General features: G+C 43.1%; 1 protein-coding gene across 8 annotated transcripts in view; it reads left to right on the top strand.

Annotated features, from left to right (window-relative positions):
* Positions 1-13,951: 13,951 nt before the first annotated feature.
* The window catches only part of ATP11A (ATPase phospholipid transporting 11A), a 121,823-nt gene continuing 110,391 nt past the window's right edge, over positions 13,952-25,383 (top strand). For 6 of the 8 annotated variants that reach the window (XR_011853144.1, XM_072135588.1, XM_072135585.1 and 3 more), the window contains exon 1: positions 13,952-14,397. Coding sequence is in view for 7 of the 8 variants with exons in the window: in XM_072135588.1 (XP_071991689.1) it covers positions 14,359-14,397 (39 nt within the window). In the remaining variant the exon portion in view is untranslated. The remainder of the gene's footprint in view (positions 14,398-25,383) is intronic. The other 2 variants (XM_072135586.1, XM_072135591.1) reach the window with 1 other exon arrangement.

Genomic DNA, 25,383 nt, shown 5'->3' on the forward strand with positions numbered 1-25,383 from the left:
AGTCATTGTGCTCAACCTCTACCACTCATCTTTTGTGCAAAAAAAGTTGTGAAACTATTTTATAGCCAACCGCTTAAATGTATTTCTCATACCCTGTATGGAAAACTAGCTACATACCTAACATTGACAAAATACTTCAGGAAATAAACCTGATATATTGCTAGAATCTGTGTTGGCATACAGTATACTACATAGCCACAGTGTTCATCAATTATGGCAACCATGGTCTTCTCATATTAAGCCTATTGAGGTTCCCCTTCACTTCTGCATGTTTTGTGATTGACATGCTCTAAAGCTATGGATAACAGTAATCATTATGATGCTTTCTGAGTGACTGTTCTCTAGTCATATCTGTACAAAGATCATCACTATATCTATATGTGTTATGGCATGTGTCACATTTACAGTATATAGGCTATTATAATTTTCCACCAGATAATCACTACAATTTTTTCAACCACAAAATGTTCTTCAGTGATTGACAACTGGTATGTGAATGGGCCTTGAGGAACACCTTTCTAAATAATTTATGTTTTTTCTAAATAATGTTTTTATTGGCAGAATTTGCAGAAAGGGGCCTGTGTTTCCGGATCTTAGCAGTGTTTTGCACTGTAATGTTATATTGTGGGGAAAGGCCTTAATGCATTTGGCGCACCAAAAGAAGAACAAATGAGCGTCATGAAACCACATTCATAAAGGGGTTTAGAAGTTGAGTCGCTTTTTGTTGGTCTTATTAGGCAGCAAAAATTGCACCAAAAAAGTGTTGGGAAACTAGAAGTGCAAGAAAAAACCTTGGGATTGCCCCACAAAAAAAAAGGTGCAAAACCGTTAATAAATGTGCCTCAGAGTGTTCAATAAATATTTGGGGGATCTTAATGTTCCCTATGCTGGTGTTCTGGCTCCACCTCTTACAGGATATGGGCACAAACTGTTACCTGTAGACCGGGTCTGAAATGACACCGTTTTTTGCTATAGTCTCCGATGAATTTCCTGGGACACTTTAGTACATGCGGTGTGCTGGGCCCTGAGTCCACCCACTCCACTGCTAACCCACTCTCCGCCCCAACATGCCCCAAGTGGCGTTCAGAGAAGCCCGAAAACTGTTGGGGAGGGCGAAATCCATGTGCTTTCTGCATATGTGATAGAAGGAATTACTGTAAATCTTTGCTTTAATCTTAGTGACACAGTAACCACAAAGTCAAAGTCCCCCAAAAAGTAAACATGTATTAAAGGCGCCCCCACAAAAGCCGATACAGGAAACAGTGCCCCCACAGAAGTCAAAGTGTTAAAAACTCCCCCTATAGTAGTCAATACAGTAACAGGGTCCCCACAGTAGCCAATGTAGCAACAGTGCCACCACAACAGCCAAGGTACCAAGAAGGCCCCCACAGTACAGTATATTCCTGGGGCCCCCAGAGTGGCCAATATAGGAAACAATACCCCCATAAAAGGCAAAATATTAAGAAGGCTCTATAATAGTCAATTAAGTAACAGGGGCGCATGAAGTCATTGGGGAGATTTATTAGAAGTGCTTGAGAGCAGAACTATTCTAGCTGCCCATGGAAACTTCTCAGCTTTCTTTTTTCCACACCTGTTTATAAAATGAAATCTGAGCCCTGATTGGTTGTCATGGGCAACTAAAACAGTTCTGCTCTGAGACAATTCTCATAAATCTCTCCCATTGTGTCCACCTGCGTAGGCATACATCCTTTTCAGACAGTAAATGACATTGGTGGGAGCCATAGGCCACAGGCTTCCTGATTTTCCAAACTCGTTGCAAATCTAACAACCAGTTTGGGAAAACAACCAGATATCCCACGGCAGGGAAGCTCTCTATAATGAAATTTTAATAGTTTACAATTAGTTCAATGAGATCAATGTGTTCCTATGTAACCAAGCTACCCCTAGAGATTGCTGAAAATCGTTTTATCACTCAACTTCTTAGGAGAGAACAACTTCCAAACACCCTTTGTAAAAGCACCTTTTGTTTGTATGTAGATTTTTATTGAGAAAATGTATGATTAAATAAATGCCAATGTTACAAGATTCATATTGTAATATCCCATATAAAGGGAGAGAAAAAGTAGCGAGAGGTTACATTAGTATTAACAGAAAACTTAACAAAAAGAAAAGTACTTGTAGAACAGTGTCCCTGGTGCTTCTGCAACCCCCCCTCCCCCGTGTGCCTCCCCGTTCCCCCCTTTATTTGTGTGGCAGGCTCACTCACCTGTCAGTGCTCCAGTTTTGTCTCCAATGATCCGAAATCCACGTCCCCTACTGCCAGGGCACCTGCTTCTCACAATTTAAAGGGCCAGCATGCCGCTGATTGGTTCTGGCCATTCCAACTTTTTTATAAAAAGTTGGCCTCTTCCTGCAAGCCCCAGTGAATCTTTGTGCTCTTATGTCATTGAAAAAGCTGTGTTCCTTTTCTAGCATGTTTATCCTGATTTCCCATTATGACCCCGGTTCTGTTCCGGACTACGTTCCTCTGCTGCCAGCCCTGACCTTTTGCTCTGCCATTGACCTTGATCCCGTGCTGCCTGTCCTGACCTCCTGTCTGTCCCTGACCACAACTCTGTCTCACGATTCTGTACTTCACCTTGACAGCCACCACGGGCAAAGTTGCGCCTGTGGAGCGACCTGGTGGTCCAACCCGCTTTGCGGAGGGCTCTGGTGAAAACCGGGTGCCACTTAGTTTCTGCTCCCAGGTGTCAGCTTACGTCACTGCTCGCGGTTGTACAGTGGGTCTACTACCCCTCAATCCTAACAGTAAGATCTGGCTATGGATCCCGCCAAGCAGTCCCAGCAGATGCCATGCAAAGTCAGCAACTCGGACAAGTCACCGCTATGTTTCAGCAATTGTTGGCTACTTAGCAGCAGCATAAAGTAGCCTCCTGCTACTCTGGTTTGTCAACCTTCCACAGAACCTAGGCTGCGACTCTCCATGACTTCTAAGTATGATGGGGTCCTCAAGTTGTGCAGGGGCTTTATCACCCAGTGCTCCCTGCACATTGAACTTGTGCCTAAGCAGTTAGTCACAGAACGGTTTAAAGTGGCTTTCATCATCGGTCTCCTTTCCAGGGAGGCCCTGGCATGGGCTACTCCCTTCTGGAACATGAAAGACCCGGCCACAGCTAGTATCACCATCTTCTTCGCTGAATTCAGTCCGTCGAGGTCCCAGCCTGGGCGGCATCTGCTGAGACCACACTGCTGAAGGTGCGCCAAGGGGCCTTATCTGTGAGCGACTATGCAGTTCAGTTCCGTACCCTAGCTTCTGAGCTACTGTGGAATGAAGCAGCCTTTGTCACTACCTTTAAAAAAAGGACTTTCTCAAAAGATTAAAGACGCCATGTCTGCACAAGATCTGCCGTCTTCTCTGAGTGGTCTCATCTGCCTGGCCATTCAGGAGCAGCGCCTTGAACAAGCAGAAGTCAGGACCCGACATCTGCCCCGTCTGGCTCCTGTCTTCCAAAGACCTTCTCAGCCTTCTTCCGTGTCTGCTGCAGAGAAGCCCATGCAGGTGGATAGAGCTTGTCTGTCTCCTCAGGAGCGTTCCAGGTGAAGACTCTGGAGCATTTTCTTGAGACATCTCCAGTCCGTCCTCAGAGTTTGGGAAACACATGCACCAAGGATTCCTTGGAAAAATGTGCCCCTAGGTGAGAACAAAGTTTCTCCACATCTGAATGTCCCAGTTCTACTCAGCTTTAGAACAAGTGGCCCGGTTCAAGCTTCAGCCTTCCAGGATTCTGAGCCTGCATGGAACTTCGTGGATGCTGCCCTGGTCTTCCAGAATCGTTTTCCTGTGGTACGTCTAGAGAAGCCGCTGGTCATTTCTTCCGTCAGTGGGCAGATCCACGGTTTCTTTGGTGTCCATCAAGCCACCTGTGGGTCTCTCTGCTTCATACATGGACTCTGCTGATGTCTTTTTGCAGCAAAAACTCTGCCACTACACAGGCTCTATGATTGCCCAATAGACTTAATGAAGGGCACGTTCCCACCATGGAGTCAAGTGTATTCTCTATCGGTTTCTGAAACTGCGGCCATGTGTGCCTATGTGAAGGAGAACCTACAGAAGGTCTTTACATGCAAGTTTTCTTCTCCTGCTGGTGCTGGATTTTCTTTCTGGCCAAGAAGGATGGCTCCCTCCGTCCATGCATTGATTACTGCGGTCTCAATAAAGTTACGGTGAAAACCCACTACCCACTGCCTCTGATCACTGAACTTTTTGATCGTCTATGTGGTAACAAGGTTTGCAACAAGCTGGATCTGCGGGGGCATATAATCTCATCCACATCCATGAAGGCCTCGAGATGGACACCTTGAGTACCTTGTTATGTCCTTTGGACTCTATAATGTGCCAGCAGTGTCCCACGAGTTTGTCAATGACATTTTCAGGGACTTACTGTATACCTGTGTGGTGGACTGTCTTGATGATATCTTGGTGTTCTCCATGGACCTTGAGTCCCATCGGGCCCATGTACGCCAAGTTCTCAGGCGCCTAAGAGCCTATCACCTATATTCCAAGCTCAAGAAAAGCCACTTTCATCAGAAAAGTCTTCCAGGCTGGGCAGGCCACCTGACCGTGCTCCTACTATTATTCTACTCCAGAAACTTTGGCGAAAAATTAAAGATATGCCGAAAATAGAGGGCCATACAAAATTTACCCCACTATGGAATAATCCTCTGCTTGATGAAGTGATGGGACTGGAGGGATTTCAGAGATGGGAAGATAGGGGTATACATGGTCTATTTTAGCTGTATGAGGGTGGAATTTTAAAAAGTTTTGAACAACTGCAAGAGGTATTTCAACTCACACATGATTGTTTTTATCATTACTTACAACTAAGGCATGCCCTAGAAGTACATAATAGAGATGAAGCTCTAACAATTGCCCATGACTTAATAGAAGACCTTACAATTGCAGACTGCCCGAGTTAAGTGGGAAGAAGACTTAGGGCCGTTTACGGACGAGCAATGGTCAGATGTGTTATCCGCTGTCCCCTCACTTTCACTCTGTGAGGCTCACCGGCTATCCCAACTATATTTAATACATAGAGTCTACCGCACTCCCCATTGGTTATACAGGGTTGGCTTCAGGGGGGAAGACAGGTGCCAAAAAAGGTGGTATGGAAGGAGCACATATGATGTGGGAGTGTAGGAAACTTAGTAGATTCTGGAAAAATGTTATAAACCTGATTTTGAAAGTGTTTGGTGTAACAGTTCGGGCCACACCGATGGTATGTCTTTTTGGAGTATTAGATCAAAACGACTTGGAAGACGGGTTGATTGCCCCGATGCATCGGGTTAGAGGCGTATGTAGACAAAATGAATAATATCATTCGGTTAGAAAAAAGTGTCTATTGTAAAAGAAGAGCTAATGCAAAATTTTAGTGCATATGGGGCCCTTGGCTGGACTCTCCGGGTCTCCAATCAGCACATTTGAGACGTAATCCTTTTTCTGCCTGTATGTAATACTTATAACTGTATGTTAGAACTTTGTATAACCTGTACAATTCTATATTTACTCATTCATTGTATACCCATGCAACACTGAAATTCTGAAGTATTTATTGTAAAATGCTTTATTGTCCGGTAGGTTTGAGGGGTAGAAGGGAGGGAGTTTGTCTTTGGAAAGGGGAGGGGGGAGGGTATGGGGGATTGTTTGTATAAATGCAAAACTGTTAAAAATCAATAAAAAATATTTGATTAAAAAAAAAAGAAAAGTCTTCCAGTCCTTGGATACATTATCTCTGACAAGGGACTACAGATGGATCCTGACAAGTTGTTTGTAGTACTCCAGTGGCCTTGTCCAGTAGGGCTTCGTGCTATCCAGAGATTCCTGGGCTTCGCTAATTACTACCGGCAGTTCATACCACATTTCTCTTCCCTCATATTTCCCATTGTGGCGCTGACCAAGAAGGAGGCCAATGTTAAACTCTGGCCTCCGGCAGCTGAAGAAGCTTTCACTAAGCTGACGTCTGCCTTTGCCTCTGCTTCCGTTCTCACCCGTCCTGATACTGAGAAACCGTTCTTGCTAGAGGTTGACACCTCATCTATTGGTGCTGGAGCCATTCTCACCCAGAAAGGGCCCAAAGGTCGAACCCTCACCTGCGGCTATTTCTCTAAGAATTTCTCAAAGAGGAATTATTCCATAGGTGATTGGGTGCTTCTGGCCATAAAGCTAGCTTTGGGAGAATGGCGTTATCTTCTGGAAGGTGCTCGTCATCTGGTCTGTACCTACACCAACCACAAGAATCTCCTATATCTCCAGACTGCTCAGCGTCTCAACCCACGACAAGCTCACTGGTCCTTCTTATCCCGCTTCAATTTCTTGATACAATTCTGTCCTGCGGATAAGAATGTTAAGGCCAATGCCCTCTCTCATGCCTCTGACGTAATTGGGAAAGAACCCGTTCCAAGACGCATTGTTTCTCCTGAACAGCTGGTTGTTGCCGCTCCTGTGGACCTACGGCAGCTTCCCCCTAGCAAGACCTATGTCTGACCAGCTCTACGGAGGAGGATTTGCTTTCATTGCTCTCATGTGAGGATACTTAATTGTGGACATTGCTTTTGTGTGACCGGGCATCCTGGTGTGCAGAGATCTGTTGCTCTCATATCTCGTTTCTACTGGTGGCCAGATCTGGTCAAGGACGTTCAAGATTTTGTGAGTTCCTGCGTTTCCTGTGCCTGTAACAAGTTGTCACGTCTCAAGCCAGCAGGTCTGCTCCTGCAGTTGCCAATACCCACTTCATTCCTCTGCTTGGTCTACCATCGTCTTGCCACCCTGTTCTTCCTCCACGTCTTCCGGCCTCATGGACTTCCCCTGAACATTGTCTCGGACCATGGGGTCCAGTTTGCTTCTCATTTCTGGCAATCCCTGTGCAGCCAAGCTGAACTTCTCCTCTGCATACCATCCTCTGTCCAATGGACAAGTAGAGAGAGAGTTTACCAGACTTTGAGCTGTTATCTCCATCATTTTGTCGCTGCCCGTCAGGACGACTGATCCACTCTGTTGCCATGGGCAGAATTCTCTTAAAATTCCTTGAACCCCCAATCTGTTGGCTCCGCTCCCTTCTTCATTGTCTATGGACAGCACCCTCGCCCTCCTATTTCTGTGCCTTCGGATGTTCCTGCTATGGAAGAGTTGGCAAGGGCGTAACTTGAGGGGGTGCAGAGGTTGCGGTTGCACTAGGGCCCAAGAGGTTTAGGGGGCCCTTATGGTGTCACTTTCCCATATGAGAAGACTATTACGATAAACCATACATTATAGTCGGGGGCCCGGCACAGACTTTGCACTGGGGCCCATCAGCTTCTAGTTACACAACTGAGAGTTGGTCCAAGATCTTAAGTCTATCTGGAAGCAGACTCCAGTCTCCTTGCTACAGACGTCTGCTCGAACCCAGATCCAAGCCGTCAAATAACGCAGGCCTCCTCCAATCTTCTTTAAAGATTGATAAAGTGTGGCTGTCCTCTAAGTATGTCCGGCTGCAGATCCCCAGCTACAAACTTGGTCCATGTTTCCTAGGTCCTTTCGAAGTGCTGAAGCTCATCAATCCTGTTGCCTATAAGCGCTGCCTTCCTCCCACCATGCGCATCCCGTCTCCCATGACTCTCTTCTGAAGCCAGTCATCCACAACCGTTTTTTCCAGCAAGCTCCTCCTCCTGCTCCTGTGGGTGATTCCACCAATGTCTTTGAGGTCAAAGAGGTCCTGCACATGAAGATAGTGAGAGGAAAGCAGTTCTTCCTTGTTGACTGGAAGGTGCCTGAGGTTCGAGCCTGAGGTGAGATCATGGAAGCCTGAGGATAACATCCTGGACCGTACTCTCCTGTAAAGGTTCCTTCAGATCAATAAGAGGGGAAGGCCAAAAGCGGGGTACTGTCACGGGTGTTCCTGCGACCCCCTTCTTGGGTAGGAGGCGCATCCCTGTGCCTCTCCATGCCCCCTCATGTGTGCGGCCGGCTCAGTCACCTGTCCGCACTCCAGTGTTGTCTCCTGCGATCCAGGGCCCTCGTCCCCTCCTCCCAGGGCGCACATGCAACGGCTTCTTGTTGATTCTGGCCTTTGCATTGGCTGCCACCATGAGCAAAGTCACACCTGTGGAGCGACCTGGTGGTATCCTGCCGCAGCAAGTCTAACCTGCTTTGCGGCGGGCTCTGGTGCAAACCAGGTGCCATTTAGACTCTGCTCCCAGGTGTAGGCTTGCATCTTCGCTCGCGGGTCCACTACTCCTAATCCTGAAAATTTGTGTAAAAAAATGTGTAAAAGCAGTCTGGTATGGTAAGTTTTTTATTTAATAAATTCTGCCACTACACAGGCTCTATGATTGCCCAATAGACTTAATGAAGGGCACGTTCCCACCATGGAGTCAAGTGTATTCTCTATCGGTTTCTGAAACTGCGGCCATGTGTGCCTATGTGAAGGAGAACCTACAGAAGGTCTTTACATGCAAGTTTTCTTCTCCTGCTGGTGCTGGATTTTCTTTCTGGCCAAGAAGGATGGCTCCCTCCGTCCATGCATTGATTACTGCGGTCTCAATAAAGTTACGGTGAAAACCCACTACCCACTGCCTCTGATCACTGAACTTTTTGATCGTCTATGTGGTAACAAGGTTTGCAACAAGCTGGATCTGCGGGGGCATATAATCTCATCCACATCCATGAAGGCCTCGAGATGGACACCTTGAGTACCTTGTTATGTCCTTTGGACTCTATAATGTGCCAGCAGTGTCCCACGAGTTTGTCAATGACATTTTCAGGGACTTACTGTATACCTGTGTGGTGGACTGTCTTGATGATATCTTGGTGTTCTCCATGGACCTTGAGTCCCATCGGGCCCATGTACGCCAAGTTCTCAGGCGCCTAAGAGCCTATCACCTATATTCCAAGCTCAAGAAAAGCCACTTTCATCAGAAAAGTCTTCCAGGCTGGGCAGGCCACCTGACCGTGCTCCTACTATTATTCTACTCCAGAAACTTTGGCGAAAAATTAAAGATATGCCGAAAATAGAGGGCCATACAAAATTTACCCCACTATGGAATAATCCTCTGCTTGATGAAGTGATGGGACTGGAGGGATTTCAGAGATGGGAAGATAGGGGTATACATGGTCTATTTTAGCTGTATGAGGGTGGAATTTTAAAAAGTTTTGAACAACTGCAAGAGGTATTTCAACTCACACATGATTGTTTTTATCATTACTTACAACTAAGGCATGCCCTAGAAGTACATAATAGAGATGAAGCTCTAACAATTGCCCATGACTTAATAGAAGACCTTACAATTGCAGACTGCCCGAGTTAAGTGGGAAGAAGACTTAGGGCCGTTTACGGACGAGCAATGGTCAGATGTGTTATCCGCTGTCCCCTCACTTTCACTCTGTGAGGCTCACCGGCTATCCCAACTATATTTAATACATAGAGTCTACCGCACTCCCCATTGGTTATACAGGGTTGGCTTCAGGGGGGAAGACAGGTGCCAAAAAAGGTGGTATGGAAGGAGCACATATGATGTGGGAGTGTAGGAAACTTAGTAGATTCTGGAAAAATGTTATAAACCTGATTTTGAAAGTGTTTGGTGTAACAGTTCGGGCCACACCGATGGTATGTCTTTTTGGAGTATTAGATCAAAACGACTTGGAAGACGGGTTGATTGCCCCGATGCATCGGGTTAGAGGCGTATGTAGACAAAATGAATAATATCATTCGGTTAGAAAAAAGTGTCTATTGTAAAAGAAGAGCTAATGCAAAATTTTAGTGCATATGGGGCCCTTGGCTGGACTCTCCGGGTCTCCAATCAGCACATTTGAGACGTAATCCTTTTTCTGCCTGTATGTAATACTTATAACTGTATGTTAGAACTTTGTATAACCTGTACAATTCTATATTTACTCATTCATTGTATACCCATGCAACACTGAAATTCTGAAGTATTTATTGTAAAATGCTTTATTGTCCGGTAGGTTTGAGGGGTAGAAGGGAGGGAGTTTGTCTTTGGAAAGGGGAGGGGGGAGGGTATGGGGGATTGTTTGTATAAATGCAAAACTGTTAAAAATCAATAAAAAATATTTGATTAAAAAAAAAAGAAAAGTCTTCCAGTCCTTGGATACATTATCTCTGACAAGGGACTACAGATGGATCCTGACAAGTTGTTTGTAGTACTCCAGTGGCCTTGTCCAGTAGGGCTTCGTGCTATCCAGAGATTCCTGGGCTTCGCTAATTACTACCGGCAGTTCATACCACATTTCTCTTCCCTCATATTTCCCATTGTGGCGCTGACCAAGAAGGAGGCCAATGTTAAACTCTGGCCTCCGGCAGCTGAAGAAGCTTTCACTAAGCTGACGTCTGCCTTTGCCTCTGCTTCCGTTCTCACCCGTCCTGATACTGAGAAACCGTTCTTGCTAGAGGTTGACACCTCATCTATTGGTGCTGGAGCCATTCTCACCCAGAAAGGGCCCAAAGGTCGAACCCTCACCTGCGGCTATTTCTCTAAGAATTTCTCAAAGAGGAATTATTCCATAGGTGATTGGGTGCTTCTGGCCATAAAGCTAGCTTTGGGAGAATGGCGTTATCTTCTGGAAGGTGCTCGTCATCTGGTCTGTACCTACACCAACCACAAGAATCTCCTATATCTCCAGACTGCTCAGCGTCTCAACCCACGACAAGCTCACTGGTCCTTCTTATCCCGCTTCAATTTCTTGATACAATTCTGTCCTGCGGATAAGAATGTTAAGGCCAATGCCCTCTCTCATGCCTCTGACGTAATTGGGAAAGAACCCGTTCCAAGACGCATTGTTTCTCCTGAACAGCTGGTTGTTGCCGCTCCTGTGGACCTACGGCAGCTTCCCCCTAGCAAGACCTATGTCTGACCAGCTCTACGGAGGAGGATTTGCTTTCATTGCTCTCATGTGAGGATACTTAATTGTGGACATTGCTTTTGTGTGACCGGGCATCCTGGTGTGCAGAGATCTGTTGCTCTCATATCTCGTTTCTACTGGTGGCCAGATCTGGTCAAGGACGTTCAAGATTTTGTGAGTTCCTGCGTTTCCTGTGCCTGTAACAAGTTGTCACGTCTCAAGCCAGCAGGTCTGCTCCTGCAGTTGCCAATACCCACTTCATTCCTCTGCTTGGTCTACCATCGTCTTGCCACCCTGTTCTTCCTCCACGTCTTCCGGCCTCATGGACTTCCCCTGAACATTGTCTCGGACCATGGGGTCCAGTTTGCTTCTCATTTCTGGCAATCCCTGTGCAGCCAAGCTGAACTTCTCCTCTGCATACCATCCTCTGTCCAATGGACAAGTAGAGAGAGAGTTTACCAGACTTTGAGCTGTTATCTCCATCATTTTGTCGCTGCCCGTCAGGACGACTGATCCACTCTGTTGCCATGGGCAGAATTCTCTTAAAATTCCTTGAACCCCCAATCTGTTGGCTCCGCTCCCTTCTTCATTGTCTATGGACAGCACCCTCGCCCTCCTATTTCTGTGCCTTCGGATGTTCCTGCTATGGAAGAGTTGGCAAGGGCGTAACTTGAGGGGGTGCAGAGGTTGCGGTTGCACTAGGGCCCAAGAGGTTTAGGGGGCCCTTATGGTGTCACTTTCCCATATGAGAAGACTATTACGATAAACCATACATTATAGTCGGGGGCCCGGCACAGACTTTGCACTGGGGCCCATCAGCTTCTAGTTACACAACTGAGAGTTGGTCCAAGATCTTAAGTCTATCTGGAAGCAGACTCCAGTCTCCTTGCTACAGACGTCTGCTCGAACCCAGATCCAAGCCGTCAAATAACGCAGGCCTCCTCCAATCTTCTTTAAAGATTGATAAAGTGTGGCTGTCCTCTAAGTATGTCCGGCTGCAGATCCCCAGCTACAAACTTGGTCCATGTTTCCTAGGTCCTTTCGAAGTGCTGAAGCTCATCAATCCTGTTGCCTATAAGCGCTGCCTTCCTCCCACCATGCGCATCCCGTCTCCCATGACTCTCTTCTGAAGCCAGTCATCCACAACCGTTTTTTCCAGCAAGCTCCTCCTCCTGCTCCTGTGGGTGATTCCACCAATGTCTTTGAGGTCAAAGAGGTCCTGCACATGAAGATAGTGAGAGGAAAGCAGTTCTTCCTTGTTGACTGGAAGGTGCCTGAGGTTCGAGCCTGAGGTGAGATCATGGAAGCCTGAGGATAACATCCTGGACCGTACTCTCCTGTAAAGGTTCCTTCAGATCAATAAGAGGGGAAGGCCAAAAGCGGGGTACTGTCACGGGTGTTCCTGCGACCCCCTTCTTGGGTAGGAGGCGCATCCCTGTGCCTCTCCATGCCCCCTCATGTGTGCGGCCGGCTCAGTCACCTGTCCGCACTCCAGTGTTGTCTCCTGCGATCCAGGGCCCTCGTCCCCTCCTCCCAGGGCGCACATGCAACGGCTTCTTGTTGATTCTGGCCTTTGCATTGGCTGCCACCATGAGCAAAGTCACACCTGTGGAGCGACCTGGTGGTATCCTGCCGCAGCAAGTCTAACCTGCTTTGCGGCGGGCTCTGGTGCAAACCAGGTGCCATTTAGACTCTGCTCCCAGGTGTAGGCTTGCATCTTCGCTCGCGGGTCCACTACTCCTAATCCTGAAAATTTGTGTAAAAAAATGTGTAAAAGCAGTCTGGTATGGTAAGTTTTTTATTTAATAAATTCCTTCACATAAATAAAAATGACAGGTTTTGTTATGGGGCTCTGGAATATGTACCCCAGGACTAAAGGTGAGCAGACATAAACTTTCTGTTCGGATTCGGGTGAGTCCCATGCAACCTAGACATATTGCTGGATTTGCGGCCGCAGAGCCAATCCGGCAAATTGACACCAACTAGTGACACCTCTGGCTAACCACAGCCATGTCTAGTTGGCCGGGGCATCAATCTGGTGGGTCGCACATTACGCAACCGAATCCCAAATCCAAACGGAAAATTTTGGTCCGCTCATTTCTACCCAGGTAATGGAGATTTGAATTGATTATTTATTTGCACAACTTATATCACTAAAGATTTGATTCATTCATAAGCATTCCCTTCAATTATTTTGAGTAGTGCATAATGCAGCACCTGTATGATCAACTGGTTTGTTATTTGTTGTGTATATTGACAAACATTAATCGGAAATGTCAATTCATGAATTTCTCTTCATTTCAATTCTCTGCATCAGAGAAAAAGCCATATCTAATTCTTGTAAAACATGGTGAATGGAGGAACTAGAAATCAATGGATCTATTTACAATAGAAGCCTATAAATCTGGCTATAGATTATGCTTGTGGATGACATGAGGTAACCAGGCCACCTTGTCTACACCTCCAGCTCCAGACACAAGCTGATTAGATAATGTTAACAAAAGGCAGCCTGGCCCTGCTGCCAAGAGGTGACTATCAGCCTGACTCATCAGCTCCAGCCTGTCAATCATAACATGAGCCATCTAGGAGAGGAGCAGCCACTCAGGCAGTAATCACATGGGAAAGGATCCAAAAATAACCAAGAGAGCCTATGGATCGGAGAACACTTGTCATTCCTTGCATCCTGGCTTTGTACAGCATCTACATTGTTACATTGTATCACACATCTATTGTGTACGGTAAACATAAGAAATGTAAATAGAAACACTAATCTGAGACCTGGCAGAAGCAGTGCAGGCAATTCCCCATCATTTATTTGTAGGCAGCTGGATAAGTCGCCCGATGAGATAAAAATAGCCCAGGATGCCAGTACTAGAACAGATTGATGAAGAGAAGGGAGGGGAGGGGGGCGCTGTGTAAAAGCCTAGGGTGGAGCATAGTGACAGGACATGACAGGAGGGAAGAGAAATGTGGGAGGACTAGCCACCAAATAAAGGCTTGCAGGGAGGGATCAGAGAGAAGAGGTAGAGAGCGAGGGGCTGGAGAGGGAGGCACCAGCACAGAGCTGACTGAGAGGGAGGGCTATTATTACATGAGATGGGAGGGGGTGTGGAGCACACAGGGAACTGATCATCAAAGAGAAACAGGCAGCATCTAGTAGAAGAGAGCCACAGGAGGGGGCATGCTGAATGCTGCCAGCCAAGAGAGAGCTCCACCAAAGAGTCACCTCTTCACCCAGGGATCACCACCTGCGGGAACCCAATGCCACAGCCAGCCATCCACACTCACACAGGAAAGAATGTAGCACTTGTTAAGTAATACATCCCATGTGCAGCTTCCCCATCCATTGTGACTTAAGCAAGAACCAGCAGCTTCTGTTTCCTCATTCTGGTCATCTGTGGCTATCGACTAGATCGATTGTATTGGCACTGTGTATGGATGTGGAAAGTAACAACTAGAGAGCAAGGAAGGAGGCACGAGAGGTGCCAGGGCAGCTGTCACTAGACATGGATTGCAGCCTGCTCAGGAGCCTCATCAATAGATATGTAAGTCCATCTTGCTTACTATGGCTTGTGCCCCGTGTGCCCCTCACTTGTTGTCATATCACCGGTATCCTGTTTTCCATATCTGTCATAGAACATGGTTATTACATTGCCAGGTTAGAATACATGAAAAGAACCTAAAGACATAGCGACAGTAAATATATTGTGGGGTAACGCTTTAAACTTTTATGGCTGAATACTTCCTGTGAACTACAGGTATGTGCACAATAATGACTGAAGGGAACATTCATAGATAGACATGCAAGTATGTCTCAGAACTGAATTTGCCTTTTAACTCTTGAGGACATCTATCCATTATAATGGAAATTCCTATGTAAATACAAAGGGCTAAATGACAGCCTTGTATTTTACACCTGTAGATTTTATCCTTGTCCTTTCTTACCCAAGTAAATGGATGAATTTGATATTTTTGTTGAGCTTCCTTATGCTAAGCTTCTGGCTTCTTCTAGATGGTTTGTTAAATATGCACATATACTTTAGACCCAAACAGGTGGAAACATGCACAAATATGCACAACATTGACTCCAAAAGATATCTGGAGTAGTCACTTTGAGTGCAAAAACCAAAATATCATGGGGATCTACAGTATATTATATTTTGTGCTATTCCAGTTAAAATACTTTAGGTGCATCTTAGATAAAATAAAATATATAAGACAATAACACACATTATACTAGGCATATAGTGATAGAGCTGAGTAGAATAGAGATTGTAACTGCAGGACATGTGGATATGGGAAAATAAGAAGCGCCTTAAGTGATATAATGTACAAAGTGTCCCATGTTGTGTAAGTAATTGTGGCACATTTCCAAGACATGTGTAATTTTCGTGACTGCATTATGTCCTGACATTTTTTACATATGAGCCTCCTTTTGTATAATATTATGCTTATGTAAAAATGAATAGAACAGCCTGTTACATGCCTAGAATATGTTCTCTGGCAGCCAGACAAACATTTGTACATAGGTGAACTCTAGGTAAAGTGGAGCATAGTCTACTGTGTGAGTTAATCAGAAACATCTCCTTTCCTACCAAACAATGCACTGTTGTTCCCAAGCCTAGTGTAGCCTCTCTGTGCAGCCATAATAAGATGTGACTGCTCACAAGGTCTTCAAAGTCTCATGACTTGTATTACCGCCAGGGCTTTACTTTGTCCATTCTTTATGGTATGCATGGTTTATATATTTGAATGCTAATATAATTATGATGTTCCTTTACCTGATTAACTTTTTATTTAATCCCCCCCTCCTGAGTAAAATGTTGCAGGGTTTATATGCCCTAGACCTGCGATTGCCAATCTTAGGATAGGGTCTTATGTATTGAAGTAGATTTTAGCCAGTCTTTCACAAAAAAAGATGTGGATTGAGTTCGGAGGCTGAAATTGGTGCAAGAGTAGAAGACCACCGCAACATTCACTGCCCATACTGCCATGTGAACAGACCTTTAGACAGATGAATATTCAATTCAGTGTAACAGTACATACCGAAAAGTTCAGATTTTTTGACTGTGGGTCTTCTCTTTCTTCCCCGTTCAGACTGACATTTTCCAAATGTAATATATTTTTTTACAGAGTTTGCTGTCCAGACATCTTCGGTTTCTCACTTTCCCATCATTCTCCCAACTGTCTTAACACAAATGTTGTGTTGAACAGACATTTTTATTAGTAGCAGTGACAGCTAAATACAGGCAGTCCCCGGGTTACTTACAAGACAGGGTCCATAGGTTTGTTCTTAAGTTGAATCTGTATGTAAGTCGAAACTGTATATTTTATAATTGTAGATCCAGACAATTTTTTTCTTTTGTCCCAGTGACAATTGGAGTTTCAAAATTTTTTTCTGTAATGGGACCAAGGATTATCAATAAAGCTTCATTACAGACACTTTACAGCTGATCATTGCAGTCTGGGACTAAAGTAACATCCAGAGAGCTTTAGCAGAGGTCACAGTGGGCAGAGGGGTCCGTCTGTAACTAGGGATCATCTGTAAGTCGGGTGTCCTTTAGTAGGGGACCGCCTGTACTGTATTTATAACAAAAACAAAGAAAGCTTGAAAACAATGATGCAAACTAGTAGATAATCTCTATTAGAGTATTACAGATAGTGGTGGGAAGCCTGACCCAATGTATAATAAAAAAATATATAAAACTTAAAATAATACTAATTATTCCTTTATTTATATAGCACAGATTATGCAGTGCTACACAGAGCTTGCCAAATCAGTCCCTGTCTCCATGGGGCTCACAATCTAATCAACCTACCAGTATGTTTTGGAGTGTGGGAGGAAACCAGAGGAAACCCACCCAAACACAGAGAGAGCATGCAAACTCTTTGCAGATGCTGAACCTGGGACTTGAACCCAGGTCCCCAGTACTGCAAGGCTGTAATGCTAACCACTAACCCACCATGCAGCCCAAAATACCCCCTCATTGTGTTCTAAGATTGCAACAAGCAGTGCTGGAATGTGCCAGACAGTGATGGTAGTCATATTGATGCCAGTGCATATGTCTATGATGAGAACTTACAACCTTATGACCTATGACCTCAAGGGGATGCTTATGCACTCATAAAAAGTACTTGTAAGTGGGGGGCACCTACCAGAAAAATGATGATTATGTGTGTGTCTAATTCTGCCTCTGGGATTCATTTTCTTATATAAACATTGGCTATACTGACTATATACTTTGTACTCACGTTGCCTCATACCAGAATATTTAGGATCATTCATCAATACCAGAACACTGGGGGTCTAACACCCCTCCCCAAGGATAATTCATCAGTTCTCTAATTCTGAACACAATTAGACCACATGCATCTAATTGGTTATGTAAAATTAGGGCTGTAGGCAGCAGAGTATTCAGCACAATGTTGTTATTTTACAGTATTGGGTTATTATATGCTAGAGTAGACATAGCATCTACTGAATAATAATGCAATGCTTGGACAGTATAAAGAGTGGTTATTTTAAGAAGCCCAGCATCATAATTTAAAATCAATAATACTCTAGTATTAAAAATAGCTGGATGCAGCGGTATGACTATAGGCACAGAACATAGTGCACAGCGGTAATGAATGCCTTGGATAACATGTACAAAAGCAACATGCCCTGTTCATTACCTTTTTGATTCAAAATTGTTGCTGTTTCCCTTTTAACATTACTAGAGAAAACTAATATAAAAAAGGCACATAGTATACATATAACTCAGAAGGGCATTCTCATAACTGAAGTGAAAATTGGGGCTTCCTGTTGCAGCGGCACATATGTAACTGTATGTAAATTATATGTTAGCCAATTTTAGGTAAAAGTTTCAGTATTCCATTGCGTATGTTGACATTCTGAACATCCTTGAAATATTGTGGTACATGTAAACTTCTCCCTAATGACACCTCCACTGACTTGGCAGTACAAATGATGATGCCAGAAAAAAAAATTGAAGAAACCATCCAAGTTGTACCCATGAATGACATCAATGAAAAGTACAGCTCCTCAAATAAAAAACAAGCCCTACACCAGCTCCATTATTGGATCAAAGTAAAGTTATACATCTTAGAAAAAGGCAACATGAACACACTTGCGTTAGCACCAGAAAAATAGAACAAAATTCTTATGCTTTTTATTCTGCACCGTTAAAGGTGCAAAATACAGACTCACATTTATAAAAACTAGTGCAGTCTGTACTGCGCAGTTTGCCGGTCGACATTAAGCTGGTACACCCTGCTCTGGAAGTATGCACCATTTTTTGGTGCACATTGTTCATTCTGCAAAATTGTGGCACAGGTCAGTATAAATGTGGCGCAAATTCCAGCTAAGCACTTAAGCCGCAACACTTTATAAATACATGTGCCAGCAGTTTACATTTCTTTTCAGTGCAAAGTCAACGGAAAACTGTTGCAAACGCTTTAATAAATGTGGGCCATAATGTTCAAATGTGCATTATTAATCTTTTCATCCATCCTAGAAAGAGTTAATATGATTTTGACAAAAAGGTATAGGCATCCCAAAAAGATACCATTGAAAATAAAATGTATCCCAGACTAGACAAGCCCTCAGAAAGCTATTTTAAGTCCATGAGGTAGTGCAGCACCAAAAAAAAGCTTGTATTGGCATATAGTTCACAATCCCCTGCCCTATAAAGCTGCAATGTCAGGTGAGGAAGATTAAAACCTTTTAAACAGGTTCCCAAAGGTAATTGAGTTGGGCTTTAACCTTTAAATAATTGTATTCGGCGAGAAGTAGCAATTGTGAGACATTTTTACTTATAACTCTGTTTTTTGCATTTCTCTTTTAATAATCCCAGAGATTATTTATGGTTAAATTGATAACTGTGAATTCCCACCCCCTTCTCAAAGAATTGCCCATAATTAAATTGTCTGCACCAGTTTTCTGTCTGACTTTGCACTGAGAAGAACGTGCAAACTGCTTGCACATGTATTTATAAAGTGTCTGCGTTTTGTGTTGCGGCTGCACTGTGTGCGACAAGACAGAAAAAAATTTGCACCAAAAGGGGCTGTTACTGCTTAGTCAGAGTTTGCACCACATTTATTGCTGGTTCAGTCTGCGCCACAATACTGTAGCATGAAAAAAGTGCACCAAAAACAAATGTTGCACACTGCCAGAGCAGTGCAGGGGGCGCCAGATTAATGTAGAGCGTGCGCCAGTTTTGATGAATCTGACGCACTCTGCACACTCTACAGGCAAAATGCACATAGTTTTGATAAATGTGGGCCAATTTGTGAGTAATTTGCACCTGAAATGCCATGTGCCACATGTGTCTAAGATTTTTAGACCAATTTTAGGCGTTTTTCTGACTCCTACGAAAAAGGGGCATGTCTTCGGTAAAAGGGGTTGTATTTCACCAATCTTATACTGCACCAGATTAATCATCCAGCATCAGACACAGTAATTAATCTTGTGCAGCAGAGAACTGTCTAGTTCTACTCCACACTGGTCTACATTAAATTAATCTTCCCCAATGCCGATGACAACCCACTAGTTTTGTGTATACTTTTTAGCACAACACATATTGGGATTTTTATTAAAGTGCTTGAAAGTATTGTTCCCACAGCAACCAGCCTAGCTTTCTTGCTGCTCTTGAGAAAGGAAAGCTGCATTGTGATTGGTTGCTACAGGAAACAACATTTTTCCTGGAACTCTGGTTTGTAAAAGTTGTGAGGTTTAGAGATTCTGCTATCTAGACCTGTCAGCAAAGATCACTGATACTTTAAAAAAGGTGGGTGTTACCAGAGCCCGCCTGTGCTGCAGCTTCACAGGCTGGTCTTTACGACAGTCACAGTGCCTAGATCTGTGAGTAAATGTCACTGATTCATCATGCTTGATTTTGATGGTAGAATTCCTTCAAACACTCATTCATGATGCAGTTAGGAAAACAAATATAATTTGAATGACTGATCCAGCATGGTTTTTGTGTTAGGGAACATTGTACAGTATGTCTTGTCTATAGCATTGTCTGTTGGGCAACATTAATCTGTTTCAAAGTGTTCATACATGACAGGGCCATTCCTCTATGAAGAAATGGTCTTAGAAATTCTCTGTTTGCTGTTTAGGTTATATGTGTAAGTAAGCAATGACCACACAGTTCACACTCTTGATTTCCCATTATAATGATGGATGTAAGATCAATCGGTTACATAATAAACTATGGAGAAATATGAATCCATATTTATTAGCCTATGTTGTCTGATAATAAAAGACCAACAGGTCTGTAATAGGAAATTCATGGTTGGACATGCTCTATGTAGAAGACACTGCTGAGTTATAGGAGTTGACCACAAATAAGAATGTTTACTAAAGCATTTGCAATGCCCTAATAGGGCACTGTTTTTGTAATTAATCTGGTAAACTTTCCCCTTCTGTCTGGAGGAGCCATAGGTCACGTGACCCATTGATAGTCACTTTTGTGAATTTCTGTTTCTATTTCCTGTGGCAACTCCAATGGGTCAGGATGATGTGTACTCATTACTGTATGCATGCAAGGACGCCTGCAGGGGAAGTACAATATGGAGATTTTGCCTAAATTGGTAAACATTCTTATTTGTGGCCTGCACCAGCTTCAGGTTTCAGTAGGCCCCTGGGCGACAGGGCCTCAGTGGGCCCTTTTGCAGTAAACTCATGTGGCGACATTAAAAATTCAGAAACTAAAAAAGTCTCCTGTTCCCTAAATTATTCCCTACTTTATCATCCCAAACATAATATTATGGTTATTTTATATAAAGCCCCCATATCCCCTATGGATTAATTAGATACACCCCCCTCCATATCTCCTTTGGATTCCTTATCTACAGCCTTATGTGGGCCCCCCCAGCAGCTCTGGGCTCCGGCACTTGACTGGGTATGCCCACTGCTGGCGCCGACCCTGTCTATAGCTTTATAGATAATCTATAAAACCCCTTAATATTTGCTTTAAAATAGTTTTGTATATTGGGAAGAGCAGCCCAACAATAAAGTTCACCACTCTGAACTTTGTATGTATGTCTAGTTGGCTATGCTCAGTTTGATCACACTAACCTGGTATCCTAAGGACAACTTTTGAACCCTAATGTTTTATTGTAGTCAAGAAAAACACAGTTCACGCAAGCTACAAATAACTGATCTAACTTATGTTTCATCAGATAAAGGCTGTAAATTATATAATGGCTACAGAGAAATGTGCATAAGCCCTGTCTCCATGCTGTGTTCTGCATGCTGGAACTGCAAGGTAAAGGAACTAGGCCAAGTGTGTCTAACATCAATGGTCAAATTTAAAGACCATCACTAAAGATATGTGGAAATAATAGAAAATAAAATTAGGATGAAAGTAATATAAATTCTAGCCACCGACATAAAGGAAGCAGTCACTTTGAAGGAGCTGAAGTTGCCATGGCAACGGTGGCAGGTAGTATAGTGTATGGGGAAGGAAAGGGGATGTGTATAAACCCAAGAGGGCCGAGGTACAATTAATAATTAATATGTTACTACATTTGTACAGGAAGCCTATTTAAATATTCTATCTCAAAGACTTATTAACCTGATATACTGAGGGGCTGCTGGAAACACAATCATCCAAGTTTGCTCTCCAAATCATTCCCCCTCTGTTTTACAAAATATGGAGAAGAATAAATCATGTGTCCTAAACTTTGTATCTATGTGCATATTTATTTCTATTAAAGGATATTTGTCACTATGTAGCAAACAGCAAAAATATCAGAGCATCCCACTGAATTGTAGTGTTTCTAATTAACAGGAAGGGATATATCTGTAGATGTAAACCTATGGATTCTGTTTCTGTTAGGGTCTTCTATATCAGGAATATAATGGAAATAATAGCACTGATGTGAACTGATGTAGTCCTATATATTGTGGGACCCATAGCTTGTATTTTAGCCCTTGCATTGAACCTTTATGCTTTAAGAAACCCTGTCAGTTACCTGTTGACAGGCTTTTGCCTTTAATTTAGGATTACATGCTCATTTTCAGTAGAAAGATGCTATAATGTGATTGGGCTTTACAGCGTGATTGAAAAGGGGGAGGCCAGGAAGAAAGGGTACTGGTTAGCTAGAAATCTGGCGTAATGTAAGACTGTCTAGTCATACGTTGCACCTCCTATTAGTTGGCTTAGTTTATGCCCGAAAGTTTCCCCACCTTTCGGAGAACGCGGCCCTTTATGTCTAAAACCCTTGATAAACGCGGTGCACATTACGCACATAAATAAATATGCCCATACATATATTTATTTTATCCAGAGTATCTTAGAATACTGAATAATATCAGTATGAGGTACTATAGGAGTTCTGCACAACTTATGAAAGGCCTGGGGGCCCAACAAGCTAAGGGCTTATTCACATGGCCTCTGCGGGGACGTACATGCGGCCGCAAATTTGCGGCCACATGTATGTCCCCATAGACGGCAATAGCGATACGGCGCAGAAAGGATGCCACACATGTGTGGCACCAATCTGGACCGCACACCGCAAAAAGATAGATCATGCTCTATCTTTCGGAGTGTGTGCGGTCGTGCGCCGCTATTCTCTATGGAGGGAGGAGGGGTCACCTCCTCCTCCACTCCAGCACACGGCGGTATGCCCGCACGGCGGGCATACCGCGTGTGAATGTACCCTAAGGGTCCCCGGTGGATTCACATGTTGGAGTTTGTACCTTCCAAATAATAAAAAAAATTCTGCCATATCTAGGATCAGAAAAGAGGCAGAAATCAGATATTTTTTACGTAGTGTAGTGTTTTTCCTGAGTAACTATATGGTGTGCTCAGCCCGTTTCCCGGAAGTTCACACTGGATTATATGGACTTTCACACTTGGGTGATTATGTTTTGCCTAAAATACTTGTAACAATTAATATATTTCCGCTAAGATATTTTTTATGCAAATGTGTTTTTCCTGTTACCCAATAATGAATGTTTACTGGAATGAATGAGTATGCAAAAGGATTGTAGCCCTGGCAAGCATCAAAATGCACAATTCCAACATCATGCTTTTAGTTGCTATATACTGTACTTCTGTTTTAGGTTTATATGTCACGTAGTAAAACAGATTTGACAAAAAGACCAATAAAAATAAAATGTGATCGTCCATGAGTGAACATTGCAATGTAAGCAGAGAGATCCAGATAATTACTGAAGATAAATTTTCCTAGAATATCAATATCGAGAAAGTTAATTGAATTACCAGACCGATTTCTGCTATTTCAGTCAGGTTTTTCTAGGTACTAGTCTAACTACACACAGGGATGGTTTTATTTACTGGCACTTCTGAATAATCCCCCTGCTGAAATGGAAAGAGGATTTGTTGTAACCTATTTTACACAGAGGATTAAGGACAATAAGGTTCCTCTCTAGATCCCTATGAAGATGTGATGTACAATCCCCTGAGTTGCACATCTGTTCATGTACAGTACTATTTGGAGGGCTGCATCACACTACAGGACGAGTCAGTGGATAAAAATCTGTTTTAATTAAACTTGTCTTCCTCCTAGCTTTACCCTGTAGCTGTTATGCCACCATAATCCCTAATAATTAATGATAATTCCTTTATTTATGTAGCGCACACAGATTATACAGCGCTGTACAGAGCTTCCCAAATCGGTCCCTGTCCCCAATGGGGCTCACAATCTAATCAACCTACCAGTATGTTTTGGAGTGTGGGAGGAAACCGGAGGAAAGCCACGCAAACACGGAGAGAACATGCAAATTCTTTGCAGATGTTGACCATGGGACATGAACTCAGGTCCCCAGCGCTGCAAGGCTGTAGTGCTAACCACTAAGCCACCGTGCTGTCCTATCATACTCTCTACCTCTTAAAATGACCTCAGTTTTTTGTTTTTATGTTGTTTAAATTGGTTGTTTTAATGTTGTTTTTAACGTTGTATTTACAATGCACATTTGACGCAAATAAGCCTTCTGCACTTCATTTTGGCCCTACTTTGCCACTGAAAAACGATGGGTGCTGCGTTGGTTGCCAGTTGACTGATATTGAGACCATCTAAGATGCAGGCACAGTTGTGTGAATGTGAGTCTAACTAATGACAGATAACCTTATATGCATTCTGCCTTGTGAAGCAGAATGTATTAGACCTCCATGATATATTATCTGTTTATCCAGTGCAGAGCTAAATTTAGTCACTCTGTAGAATTCTGTTTCTGCACAATTTTTCATTCCTTTTTTTCCATCAACACTTTATTCTAGTCTTACACCATTTCAAATAAATATTGTATTATATGTTAAACTGCTCTAACATATACTGACATAGTAAAATGAATCTGTCTTCAGAAATAACTTTGCTGTCTTAATTAATGGGAAAACATGATAATGTGTCTTTCTATTTGAGTTAACAGTTGTTTTTCTGACCATTTTGTAGATGCCTTAAACCAATATTCAAAACAATACTTATGATTATTATATTTTTATAGTTATAATAATAAAAACTTATTATTAACAATAAAAGTGAAAATTGGAAATGGAATGAAAATATGGACATTTTTTGTCTGTTCACACAACTTAGATGTGACATTAAAGGGTAGATTGCTGAAAACCTTCATGCTTAGTCTCCGTCCCGTGGCATTTAAATAACCCTGCGTTGTACAGGATTCACTTAGTGAGTAGCAATAGATGCGCAATGTCCCTTTAAAAGTCTGGATATCTTCACCCATCCTGCGATCCTACCAGGATCCGTAACTGACAGTTGCCAGGCCATAGCTGGTGGGGAGCTGTAAGTGCTTGTGTGATCCGGCCTCCTTCCAAAAGCACTATATAATGTATAAAACTGTCCTGGACTGACAACATTCAATTATAATGTGATCCGCTGGGCTTCATTGTGTTGTCTGTTATATTACTCGAAGAACGTCTTAGCGTGTAGCACTATTTTCCCCACATAATCTGACAGAACTGGTGATGGAGCCTCAAGGGCGTATTACAGAAACTACAAAAAGTACAGAGATATCAGCTATGCTGTACACATTACATACATGCTTGTGCCTGTACAAATCAAAGGGAATGTATTATCAGATACATTACATATTATTCCAAACATTTCTATAGATATATTTATTTTCTATTTTATAATACATAAATACATAAATTAAGTTAAATACATAAATCTTGAAATATTGCATTTTTTTTTAACTTGCCACAAGAGCCATCAGAATAGGCTGACACTCTGGATGCTTTTGACAGATAACTTGTCTGTTACTTTACACAGATAATGCTCTTTAGACATCTTTCCTGGGGCATAGAAGTTGGCCAACACAGGAGATTCAAGCTTCCAACATGGCTGACCCATGTCTTTTTTTAGTTAGTAAAAACTATGGTAGTTACAACATAAAAAGAAGAAATAGGCAATTTCTATCTTTTGAATTAATTAATTAAAAAAGAAGAACAATGAGACATAATGTCATAACTAACTACTTAAAGGAAATAACAGTAACTATCATCTAACCACAAAATGGAAACAACCTTTGTCACTAG

This window comes from Engystomops pustulosus, chromosome 2 (assembly GCF_040894005.1).
Source record: "Engystomops pustulosus chromosome 2, aEngPut4.maternal, whole genome shotgun sequence".
Classification (NCBI taxonomy): domain Eukaryota; kingdom Metazoa; phylum Chordata; class Amphibia; order Anura; family Leptodactylidae; genus Engystomops; species Engystomops pustulosus.